The 13,444-nt window shown below is 35.9% G+C and overlaps 1 protein-coding gene across 1 annotated transcript in view; it reads left to right on the top strand.

Moving 5' to 3' along the window:
- Positions 1-1,774, top strand: part of LOC145689624 (uncharacterized) — a 122,377-nt gene extending 120,603 nt beyond the window's left edge. Inside the window, exon 2 of the mRNA XM_081763811.1 lies at positions 1,730-1,774. Within this exon, the coding sequence (XP_081619937.1) occupies positions 1,730-1,774 (45 nt within the window). The remainder of the gene's footprint in view (positions 1-1,729) is intronic.
- Positions 1,775-13,444: the final 11,670 nt, after the last annotated feature.

The raw sequence follows: 13,444 nt of genomic DNA, 5'->3' as shown, positions 1-13,444 counted from the left end.
TCGCCTTTATTTGATTAAAAAATGAGAAAGTGAAACATTTTTTATAGTTCTTGCAATAATTGACATGCTTACATTCGTTGGCGAATATCTCTATAGCTTTTACAATGGCAGTCTGTCTTTACATCGTTATAACCAAAGGAAAGAAGAATTACATGTGCATTCCACACTATTAACAGTTCAAAGTATAGTAATTTTATTTATACAAGCATAGTCAGCCTTTTGTGCAATATACTTCAGTGTACTACAGTGTGAATATCAAGAACTTAAGATGTTCTAAAATATGGAGAAATTAATTTTATATCTAGGCAAATGGATCAATACTTTCAGTGTCATGATATATAGTAACAATAATAGTAGTGTTAAATATCATAAATCGGTTCCACTTTGTACTTTAACTGCTGCTTAGATTCCTACTTATTCAATATTATCAATTACTGTTACAGGTACATATTTCTCGATAATAATTTGTTATAAGGAACGCAACTGTGAATCTTTATCACTATGATCTTTCCCACTGGTTAATTTAAAGAATTCGCGTAGATGGCCTGTTACGTCATTCCGCACGATAAAGTCCTTAGTACATGATGCAATAAACGTTTACTGACTCATTATACTCAAGCTTTTCATTATACTGTCAAACCAAAACACTATAAATAAAATTTATTAAGTCCAATCTAGTAAAGCGTTCTCTTATGTCCTTCCAAACTCGTTACAGAATATAAACACATTGACTTGGATAACTGTTCTAGAGAAGAAAATCAACAATTTTATGTTTCGAAACTTCCTCCAAATTTATTAATAAATTTATTTTACTGACCTTTGTTTGTTGCTGTTAAATTCTAGTAGTTATCGCCTTTTATACCAATACCTGGAGCCTGGTAGGTACAACGGAAGTCTTACTCAAGTGTCTCAAATTATACCATTAATTTCAAATACAAAATAGAACATCACGAAATTCATGACTTCTGCACCAAATTTAGAACCGCAATTAGTACGTAAAATAAAAGAAAACTGTTATTTCCTTCTGGATCGATCTACATTCATTTACTTTCTTTTCTTTACATATATTATAAGATTGAAGCGTTGCTAGGTTTAATCCAATAGTTAAGCTATTTTTTTATTTTCTTGTAATCTTTTTTTTTACTGTATAACTTTTTTTGATTTGAAAGATTTGAATACATTTTATATTATTTTTTTTATTACATTCATGCATAGTATATTTTCAATAATAAATTAAGACACAGAATTTCATAAACATTCAATAAGTATACATTTACATGGGTCAATTCATATACGATATTGCATAATAGTAATGTAGTAGTATATACACCTATATTTATATATTTATATTAATAGACATGCTCAAAAGAAAAAGGAAATCTATTTAGTTAATAAAAAGGTTACAAAAATATATTTTTTATATTATTAATTAGCAGAAATTGAGTGAGGTTGGTGAGAGGAGGGTGGTTCAGAAGGAAGATTTCTTTCAGTGCCTTTCCCGGTGGAAGCGTTCCTAGCATCGCTGCTACGTTCCCTCTTTGCACAGCCATACTTAATCTCTGTATAAGAAAGGCTGAAGCTCGAGTGTCGCCTGTGTTGAGAGTTATTCGGCGTCCAACTTCTTTAATAAAATTTAGTTCTTCATGACCCCAGGACCCACAAGTTTCGATGGCGATGGTGATGAAATGGTATTTGTCCAGGAGGTTGTTATATTTTCGTCTCTTTTCAGATTCTCTACGAGTTGCGACCATCCCAGCTTTTGTGGAAGAAGTAGAAAGATTAGAGGGGCCTAGAGTATCGGCACAAGTGAAATCCCTCGTTTCCATGGCACCAAAGACATTCCACCAGGTCTCTTGCCGTCAGAACGACTACACCCCATTGGCTCTCTCACAGAAGGCGTTCCAGAACAGATGAGGGCTCTCATGATGAGGTCATTAACATCTGAGTGGCGAGAGGATTTGCCAGCACTGTGGGGACATGAGAGGCCATGTACACCCTTCTTACCCACTAAACTTTCGCAAGCAAGGCACCAGTGTTGCTCGCAGAGATCTGCTCCCAAACGTAACGCACAAGCGATTCGATAACTTTCGTTGGGAAGATGCAGCCCTAGGGATGGAGATGGAATAGCCTGTACCCAGGCACCTGCTTCAGGGGATGAAGTACCTAGAAGACGTACCTTATCCTCAGGATTGGTGGAGGACTGAAGAAGAGAAGAAAATCTGGAGTTTATAAGAGAAGCGTCCCATGAAGATTGTAAACTTTTCTTATCAAGATCAGGTAGAGCAAGTCCGCCGCAGGATCTCCACTGGGAGATACAATCATTAATCTCAGCTTCAGAATCTTGATGAATATCCTGGCGAAGAAGAGAAGTGGTCAATGGCATAGAGCTATGAATGGAAGAAAGGAAAGATGGAGTGGCCAAATCAAGGGCTCGACGAATACTTAGACCTTCGTGATCCACTGGGAGAGATGCCTGTATCCATGACCTATCCGTAAGAGAGCAGTTGAGAAGAGATTCTAGGCCAAGTTGGATGGAATTATCGTATTGATTCAGAAGATCTGTCTCCCGCCAGGATGGAGAACTACGAAGGAAATATAACAGTCTAGCTATTGTTAATGAGGCCCGTAAGAGATAGACAGCTGAGTGTGCAGAAATCTTAGATAGGCGAGTGAAAAAGAAATCTAATTTGGATATTTTGTCTAGTAATACAATGCGTCGAGTGACAGTGTTTAGTGCTGTACCTAAAAGGGAGGCTCTGTCTGGTGATATAAGTTGAATTCCAAATGCGACTTCGTTGAGAAGGGTGTACAGGGTCTTAGCCTGTTCGTTTGAGACTCCCAGGAAACCAACTTCACACTTGCTGAAATTGAGATTTAATCCAATCTCGCGAGATTGATTATGGATCTTTGTCAAAGCTTCCAGGACATCTTCCTTGTCTCCAGCTATAGTTCCATCGTCGAGATACCAAATGTTTAACTCAGTATTGATGTTGCTGACAATAGATTGAAGTGTCAACGCAAATAAAGCAGGTCCTAGGGGCCGCCTTGTAGAACACCTCGCTGGGAGAGGATGATGTTTTCACCAAAGAATAGGTGACTAGGGTGTGAATAGCACTGATGTATGAAAGCGTATATATAAGGGAAGTGCGTTTTTACAGCTGTAAGCATTGAGTCTCTGTTGATTTCGTTGAATGCATTCCGGAAATCAAGTTTCAAGAAAATTTTTTCTTGGTTGTGGGGATGAGAATAATATAGTCGGGCTATTACGGTTCTGGGTTCGAGCAGCATAGCGCTGCATGGTGCACACCGTCCTCAATCGGCCCCCGTGAAGAACTCCCTATTCCCTGCCCATAAATAATACAGCTTTGCACTATTTTATCCACGGGTACGGAAAGTTCGTCCCCACGACGATCGCTTAAGGAAGGTGCGATACACCTCACCGTTACGGTCCAGATTCGGACGGGAACCACCTGGGTGAAGATCTAAGACGTATTGTGAAAATAGACGAGAGCATCACCTACTTTCAAGAACCATGCATAGGTTATCCAACAATCACCTTCTTATTACGTCATGCAATCTGTAAAAGAAAAACTGACAAATGTATATCTTAATGTGCCATTTATTTAAAATGAATAAACGTACCTGAGATAAACAATCTTTCCCTTATATTATTCGCCCCGTTTACGTAATGAGTTTGTAAGTGCACTTTGTTATATTGTCCGCCATGGCTTGGTGAAAGACGTGATCACATTTTAGGTTGGAACACTATATATCCGTCGAATCCACTGACCAAGATCGTCCTTTCTTCTAATATTGAGAATTTAGTAGACGGTTATTGCAAGTGAACACATTGATGACATTATGTCGTGGTTTTGATCAGGAGTTGACCAGTTTTGGGATATTTTTGTGTTGGTCGTTTACTACATGTCCGTTGCGTTTTAGTACCACCTTCCAAGTCCTTTGTGCTTTCTTTTTTAGTCTCCAACACGCCCCCTCGTTGTTATAAAATACCACTTGGGGCTAATTTGTTTTGATAATGAGTAGCATAAGAATTGCCAAAATGTTCAAGTTAATAATACTGCTTTCGTTAATAATTTCTACATATTCGAAGACAGTGACGAATGTCTAAATTACAAGGTAACTAATATTTCACTTAAAACAACATCTGAGGACGAGATAATATAGTGATCAGCAAAATAGCTGAGTCACTCATATTCACACACACCAACACAACACAACGAAAAACTAGTTGTCCTCTCATAACTTTCCTCTTCCTCTTCTTCTATCCTGTCTTTTAACACCACTAGGCGGCAGCACAATCAACAAGAAGCATACACTGCACAAAGTGTACAAATTCAGACGAACGTCGCATCACGCTCTAACGCAGAATTTGCGTTTATACGAAAAATATTATAAGCAGAATTTTGGTACAGTTACATTGGCGGTCGAAAGGAATGTACGTGCGCCATTGGATAATGGTAAACGTTCAAGAACCCTGACTGTAATTCCACTTCAACACTCACCACTGTTCCAAAGTGAAGATGAGCATTAGTTCACAATGAAGTTTATAAGAACTTTCGCCGAGTTACACTTCATCAGATGAAAAAGTTTCATTAAGTTTCATTTAACGTAGAAAAACGACAAACGCGTGGGGCATTTATACTCTTACATAAAAGTTTCATGGGGCTTTAATATGTAAAGTCTTTAAAGTTCTTTTTTTTTTTTTTTTTTTTTTTTCATTCGGCACTGCTACTAAATTAAACATTTATAGGTGCATGACTCACAATTAATATTCAAATAATTCTCATGATATACCTTTAATATGCAAATTACTATATTGCTATATGCGCTCTTACCATTAAAAATTAACACAAACATTATATGAAATCATGGCATTATTTAGAAGTAAAATATTCACATTACTTACTTTACGATATTATACAAAAACTATAGAACACGAACAAATAATTATCATGGACAGCTCAACTTTTCAACAAACAGATAAAACAAACATCATTTGAATAATATACTTCAATTTTTCACGAAAGTAAATGAACAAACTTATTCTACACACATGATATTTAAATTGCATAAATGACAAACCATACTTGCGTTTCTCAAGCTATTCTGACAAAAAGGTTACAAAAACAAAATAGTTATTCACAAATACAAAGATTACACATCATTTAAACAAATAACTACATGAAACAAATTTATTACCACTCTATTGTACTGTAACAATAAGAGTGAGGCCAGATAGAAGTAAGTCTGCCACACTTTTACGCTAATAAGCGCCTATCCACTTAAGTTTTTAAGTCTCCCTTCCCCATTATACATTTATATTATTATTATCCCACCCCTTTAGAATGGCAACAAGACCTTCTAGTGAGGTAGGAATATAAAACAACATAGAAAAATGTACCCAAAGGTTAAAAATAAATGAAAGGGGGGGGGGTTGCCATTCATAATTCAATTCTCGTGTCACAGTGTTTTACTGACACATAAAAACTTACTTTTACTCTGACTACATCAGAGCATATCATCATTTATATTTTTAATAACACATGAATGCTATACAATTCACCTCGTACATTAGGTGTTTGAAAATTTTACAGTTAGCCTTGATGACTTATCACAAAGCATCAACAAGACAATACAATTATTCATGTAAACGAGTTTTTTTTTTTTTTTTTTTTTTTTACATGTCACGTCTGTTTAGCTTAGGATTCAGCAAATGATTTAAAGCTAACACAAGAGTACGATATCGACAATCTAGCTTGTCGTTCAAATATTGCAAATATGTATCACATTTCAATAGTTCTTTCAACAACAACTGAACATTAAACTTATTACTTTCGCTCTCGTTGAAAACAGACAAACTAACTTTCGTTATATTCAAAGAATTTACATTTACTAAGGTTTCTGGCTCACAAGAATCGGTTTTTTCACTATTTTCTTTTACAGAATCAAATTCTTTTTCATGAATATGTTTCTTAGCTAATTCTAACCAGATGTTCCTAGTTTTTTGAGTGGGTCTCCACACTCTCATACGATCAATAGAATGTACGCCACAAGATTCTCCAGTTAAAGGATCTACAAGCTCAAAAACTTTGTCTGAAATTTTATTTTTACAAAACAGTGGACCTTTGTAAAGCATGAAAAACTTGCGGATATTTTTGTCTACTGCCGAACTCAAATGTGATTGCAACAAAAATACCAAATCGTTTTCTTTTATTTTGTATTTTCTTTCTTGGGACGCATTATATTTCTCGTTTCTTTTTCTAACTTTTTCACTTCTACGGTAGTCAGCCATTATGAGTTTATTTTCCCAATTTACAGGTTCACTTTCATCATAGCTTTCGTTTGTTACAATGCCAAAATGCTTCAACACAGAATAATTTGCTTTTACATTCAAATGAAGACTAGCAGGGCTGACACCTAAACTACTACACACAGAATAATTTAACAAAATGACAATCTGAGGTATGTATCTTTCCCAAGAAGTATGTTCCTCGTTACACAACAATTTGAACAACCTATTCGTCTCCCTATGGATACGTTCTACAATTGAACTCTTTGGATGGTAAGGTGTTACATAATGAATTTTAATACCATATTCTTCCATTTTAGATTTAAATTTTGCTGATACAAAACATCCACCATTGTCTACTAGTATGGATTTTGGAATTCCCATGGTTACAAAATAGTAATATTCTAAACATCTCAAAACACATTTAGTCGTTGCATTTCTGATTGGGAACATTGTGTAATATCTACTAAATACATCTAAAATTGACAATGCAAATTTATTTCCAGTATGAGAAGGTGGATAAGGTCCTAACAAATCGATCGAGACCATGTCTCTTACATTCTTTACAGCTACAGTTTGTAAAGGTCTAGCTGGTGGCGAAGTTTCAACTTTCGTACGTTTACAAACAACACAGTCACGCAAATAATTGCTGATATCTCTACGCATGGACTTCCAGTAACAACAATCACTTACAAAGCCTAAAACCTTTTCAAAACCAAAATGACCTTGTTCATGATAATTTTGAATTACATCGTTTACAAGTGAAGGAGGAATACAAATTTTCCATTGATTAGGAAAATGGTAACTACGATTCAACAAAATTCCATTTTTAATTTTGTAAAATTCGCCAATATTTCGATTCTTAACCTTAACGTAAGGATCGTTGGGATTCTCTAAGTACTTCATGATATTTTCATACTCCGGATGTTCTCTTTGCTTGCTAATTAAATCTTGGACAGTTAAATTTTTAAAACAAGATGGCAACACTTCGTACTTATTAACTTCATACTTTTCAACCTCAGGAAACAGAATGATACGTGACAATGCATCGCTAGCTTGATTATCTTGACCTTTAATATATACAATTTGTACATCAAATCCCTGAATTTGCAAACTCCAACGAGCAAGTCTAGAATTCCACTGTCTCATTTTGTGCAAGTATACCAATGAGTTATGATCCGTGTAAATTTTTACATGCCTTCCATACAACAATTGAGACCAACGTTTGAGCGCGACTACAATTGAAAGGCACTCACGTTCAGTTACAGTATAATTTTTCTCAGCAGGTTTTAACGTTCTACTATAAAACCCTAAAATATGTTTCTTACCATCCACTTCTTGAAAAAGAATGTTTCCTAAAGCAACTGAACTACAGTCTGTAATTAAACAAAAATCATGATCTAACAAAGGATGTGCAAGCATTACCTCTTGAACCAATTCACTTTTCAATTGGTTAAAACTATCTTCACAAGATTGATCCCAGATCCATTTTTTATTTTTCTTTAACAAACCAAATAAAGGTTCAGATTTTTGAGCGAAATTTTCAACAAATTTGGCGCACCACTGAAACAAACCTAAAACTCTTTGCAATTCTTTTAAATTTCTAGGCCTTGGTAGGTCTTTAATACACTGTACATAAGAAGGATTTTTTGTTATGCCTTGCGGACTGATGTCAAACCCTAAAAAACTAAATTTCGTGTTACAAAAAGTACACTTTTGTAGATTTAATGTCATGCCAGCCTCGTAAACTTTCTGAAAGATTTGATCCAAAAACTGTAACTGTTCTTCAAAAGTCATAGAAATTACAGAGACATCGTCGATGTACGAGACTACTTTTTCATATAAACCTGCCCCAAGGACAGTTTGCAAACACAACATAAAAGCAGCTCCTCCGTTTATGTAACCAAACGGAACTCGAGTATACTGATACATTTTTCCATTCCAACAAAATGCTGTGTATTGTTTACTTTCTTTACTTAAACATACTTGTAAATAACTTCCCACAAAATCTAAACAAGACACGAATTGGATTCCTTGAAATTTGATAAGAAGGTCATCGATCTTATTGACTTTTAACTGCTTTAATTTTACAAATTTGTTCAATTGAGTTAAATCTACGACAGTACGAAGTTTACTAGTGTTTTTCTTAGCTACACACAACAAAGGATGACAATGCACAGAAACACATTCTTCCACTACGTTACATTCTAGCCATTCAGCTATTTGCTGTTCAATATTTTCTTTGTACTTAAAAGGTAATGGGTACTGACGTTTTACAATCGGTTGGTCTGTTTCAACTTCGATGGTGTATTCAAATTTATTACATTTACCTGGCAAGTCGCTAAAAACCAATCTATGTTTCACCAATAAATCATATAGTTGCTGTTTTTGAACATTAGACAAATTTTCAATTTCAAGAACTTTTGTTCTAATTTCAGTAACAGAAGGAAAGTGACTTTGGGTATTACGAGTAATTTTACTTGTATTACAAACATCCAGATTTATTTTTACATTATTATGAGACATTTGAATTTCCTCATCCAATTTATGTATTTGTTCCCCATAAAAATGATACAAAAAATTTACTTCAGCAGCTTCGTTCAAACGTGCTTGTTTAATTTGCTCTATGTTTAAATCATTGTTGGTAGTGTACCTATCTACATGTTCAAATGCTTTACTATTTTCTAACAAACTATCCATCCATTCCTGCGTCAGCTGTTTCTTATGAATTTCTAAACTCTGAATTATCGGACACTCTAGCACAGGTTCGACTACATCTTCGTTTTCGCTTTCAATAGTGGAATTAGCGTCAACACACTTCGCATTATTTAAAAGAGAACCAACCTTATTAACACTCTCTCTAGTAAGTATTTTTACTTTACCTTTACTTTCATTACTCAGAAGGGGGTCACTACCAAATCCGTGTTCATACTCTTTCATTGGTACCTTACAAGTGTTAAGGTCATAACCTACAGTAACGGATTTCTCGCCAAAGTCTAATTTCGCATTAACTAGCGATAGGAAATCTCTGCCTAGCAGACAATTACAATTAAGGTCATTGACAACAATAAATCTAACATCACAAGTTACAGGACCAACTTCTACACAGAGGGTAACCTCGCCCTTAACTGATTTTGTTCTTTTACCACTATAATCTACTAGAACAATTTGAGGAGCGGGTTGCAATACAGCGTTTGACACTATGTTAGATATTTTTTTCCACGCATTATAACTCAACAAGCTAGCCGAAGCACCTGAATCGCACAGAGCGTACATGTTCTCATTCATGATTTTGACAAGAATTTCAGCAGTGGCACATGAACTTACATTAGTTTTACAAAAATCTTTAGTTTCTTCTTCATCAGACGAGAAAACATCATCCCACTGTACTACATTTATCAGATTTTTATCAAGCTTTACAAAAACAGTCTGACTATTTGGAAGGAGTGCATTATTTAACTCATTACCACACGTTTGAATTAATTCCCTGCTATGAGCACTCTTCAGGCAGGGTGCTTCTAGTTTGGGGGAGGAAATCTATTTTGAAACCCAAAATTACCTGCAGTGACATTCGTAAAATTCGGTCTTGGTGGCCTAAAGCCAGTAGGATTACCAAAATTCGAAGGATTTACAAAATTTCCATTACTGTAACCGGTCTGAGGTGAATTTCTTGTTTGGGAATTACCATTCACTGACCTGTTAGTCACATCACTAGTGGCTTCATTTTGATTTACATTAGCATTGCTATTACTTACATTTGAACCATGATTGCAAAAACACACACTTTCTTCATGCCTATCAGAACTACTGTTGTTATTCCATTTTTTCTTTTTGTTTCTACGAAAGGAATTTTTTCTTTTCCGATTACCTCTGTTGTTTGGATTTTCGTTCGAGCACACCTGATCCGACTCATCACAATCATTAACATTATTCTGATTACTTTCACGCTTACCATTCTTATTAACGGACACCTGGTTGGCTTTCAGAAACCTATGATTGTTGCTGTTGTTACGATTATCAGACCTGGGAATTGCTTCTAATCTTTGTATAACGGACAATACAGAAGACAAATTCATAGTAGACAAAGTTGTTAACTGACGCCAGTAGTAAGGTGGAATCAAATTGAGAATCATACTGATAGCTAACGATTCTTTTATGTCGGGATTGATTTCTTGTATCTTATTACATCTGTATGACACGAAATTGTACACACTTCCGTCAACTTTTGCATCATAGGGTTTGTATTGCAATACCATTAACTTGTTAGCGCGAACCTGTTCATTCTCAAACTCTAATTTGAACAATTCGGCAAAACGATCGTAAGAAGTGAAAAAGCCACAATTGTTTATGTACCAATTTTGTGCAGAACCAGTTAACAAAAATTTGATAATGTCTAAATATTGACTGCGAGAAATTGACATAAGCGAAGCTTGATCTTCAAACTTACGTAAGAACGCAGTGGCAGTCAACTCATTCTCGTGACCGGAGAATTTCTCGAAAGATTCTAAATCTCGTAATTTCAAAGCTACTTTTCTTTCTCGCTTTTTCCTCCGTTTGATTGTTTTTACCCCAACAAAGCTATTATCACTGCGAGAGTCCGAAGAATCGTTTTCACTTAACACCGAACTAACATCATAGTCAAGAAAAGGGTTGGTATTTTTACGTATACTGGTATCAACTTTTTCTTCTTTAATTTCTACCTCGGGCTTTACATTTCCCACGAACGTAGATGACCTAATTTGACTTTCAATCATACTCACGCGCAAGTTTCTGACCTCTTGATTTACTATCTCGAATTTACTTTCTACTTCACCCTTAACATCATCTATTATCGTTTGAGTATGATGAGCTATTTCTCGTGTTGCAATACTTACATCATAAATTTCACGAACACTTTGATCTAATTTCATGATTCTACTTTCGTGTTCACCCACTTTTTCCTGCGCTCGCTCAGCTTTATCATTCACTAAATCGACATCGGAACTTAAATCCTTAACTTTATTTCCAATCATTATAATACGTTCCTCAGTGTCCCTAACTTGATCTCCTAACTGATTAGTTTTAGCATTGACAAAACGTATTTTGTCTTCATTATTTTTCACGGCAAGCTTAACTTCATCAACCTTCGTTTCTTGCACATTTAATTTCTCCTGAAACTGTGCTGACAATTTTTCAAAGTTATCCGCACAAGTACGACTAACCCTGTCTATTTCACTTCTCATTTGTACTAACTCAGTCGACAGTGTCTGAATTCGCCCATCCATTCTATGTTCTAACGTTTCTAATTTACCTGTAAGATCGTAAGAAAATTTTTCTATCTGAGCTTGGGTTTCATTCACGCTACCATTAAGTGATTGCATTTGTTCTTTAGTATCATTAACAGCATCATTAAGTGATTGCTTAATGTCATTAATAGCTTCAAGCAAAGTTTGCAAACTCAAATTTTTACTTTCTGCCATGATTGCAAGTTACAAGTATACAACACAACAAACACCAATTTAGCGCATATAGCATATCATGAGAAATAAAACCTGTCAAATATTACACCCAGATCTTCTCCCAGATGTTACATCCGTTACGAATCAATTAATAAAAACGTGAATAATTATTAATTGATCCGTCCCTGGAGGGAAACGCCATTCTATTACGGTTCTGGGTTCGAGCAGCATAGCGCTGCATGGTGCACACCGTCCTCAATCGGCCCCCGTGAAGAACTCCCTATTCCCTGCCCATAAATAATACAGCTTTGCACTATTTTATCCACGGGTACGGAAAGTTCGTCCCCACGACGATCGCTTAAGGAAGGTGCGATACACCTCACCGTTACGGTCCAGATTCGGACGGGAACCACCTGGGTGAAGATCTAAGACGTATTGTGAAAATAGACGAGAGCATCACCTACTTTCAAGAACCATGCACAGGTTATCCAACAATCACCTTCTTATTACGTCATGCAATCTGTAAAAGAAAAACTGACAAATGTATATCTTAATGTGCCATTTATTTAAAATGAATAAACGTACCTGAGATAAACAATCTTTCCCTTATATTATTCGCCCCGTTTACGTAATGAGTTTGTAAGTGCACTTTGTTATATTGTCCGCCATGGCTTGGTGAAAGACGTGATCACATTTTAGGTTGGAACACTATATATCCGTCGAATCCACTGACCAAGATCGTCCTTTCTTCTAATATTGAGAATTTAGTAGACGGTTATTGCAAGTGAACACATTGATGACATTATGTCGTGGTTTTGATCAGGAGTTGACCAGTTTTGGGATATTTTTGTGTTGGTCGTTTACTACATGTCCGTTGCGTTTTAGTACCACCTTCCAAGTCCTTTGTGCTTTCTTTTTTAGTCTCCAACACGCCCCCTCGTTGTTATAAAATACCACTTGGGGCTAATTTGTTTTGATAATGAGTAGCATAAGAATTGCCAAAATGTTCAAGTTAATAATACTGCTTTCGTTAATAATTTCTACATATTCGAAGACAGTGACGAATGTCTAAATTACAAGGTAACTAATATTTCACTTAAAACAACATCTGAGGACGAGATAATATAGTGATCAGCAAAATAGCTGAGTCACTCATATTCACACACACCAACACAACACAACGAAAAACTAGTTGTCCTCTCATAACTTTCCTCTTCCTCTTCTTCTATCCTGTCTTTTAACACCACTAGGCGGCAGCACAATCAACAAGAAGCATACACTGCACAAAGTGTACAAATTCAGACGAACGTCGCATCACGCTCTAACGCAGAATTTGCGTTTATACGAAAAATATTATAAGCAGAATTTTGGTACAGTTACAGGGCTACATGGGCTGCAACCTCTGAGCCATGTGGAATGCACACTCCCAACTGATGTGGTGACAAAAAGTTAGATAACGGTTCCCTAATTCTTTGACATATTATTTTAGCTGATAATCGTCTCCAAACGTTACCGACAGCGATGGGGCGTATATCACCACATTTCTTCCTCAATGCTATAAGCGACGCTCCGAAAAATATTGGCCTGATTTCTTTAGGTACGTTTCCAGTGAGGATTATTTGAAGAAAATCACTGATAGTGTTCAACAGACGGTCTCTAGAGTTAATGTTCTGGTATAGCAGAAGATCCTTGAGGA

This window comes from Thermobia domestica, chromosome 7 (genome assembly GCF_964235325.1).
Source record: "Thermobia domestica chromosome 7, izTheDome1.hap1.1, whole genome shotgun sequence".
Classification (NCBI taxonomy): Eukaryota; Metazoa; Arthropoda; class Insecta; order Zygentoma; family Lepismatidae; genus Thermobia; species Thermobia domestica.
Note: the sequence above shows the minus strand (reverse complement) of the source record. Positions and strands in the feature narration are given on the sequence as shown.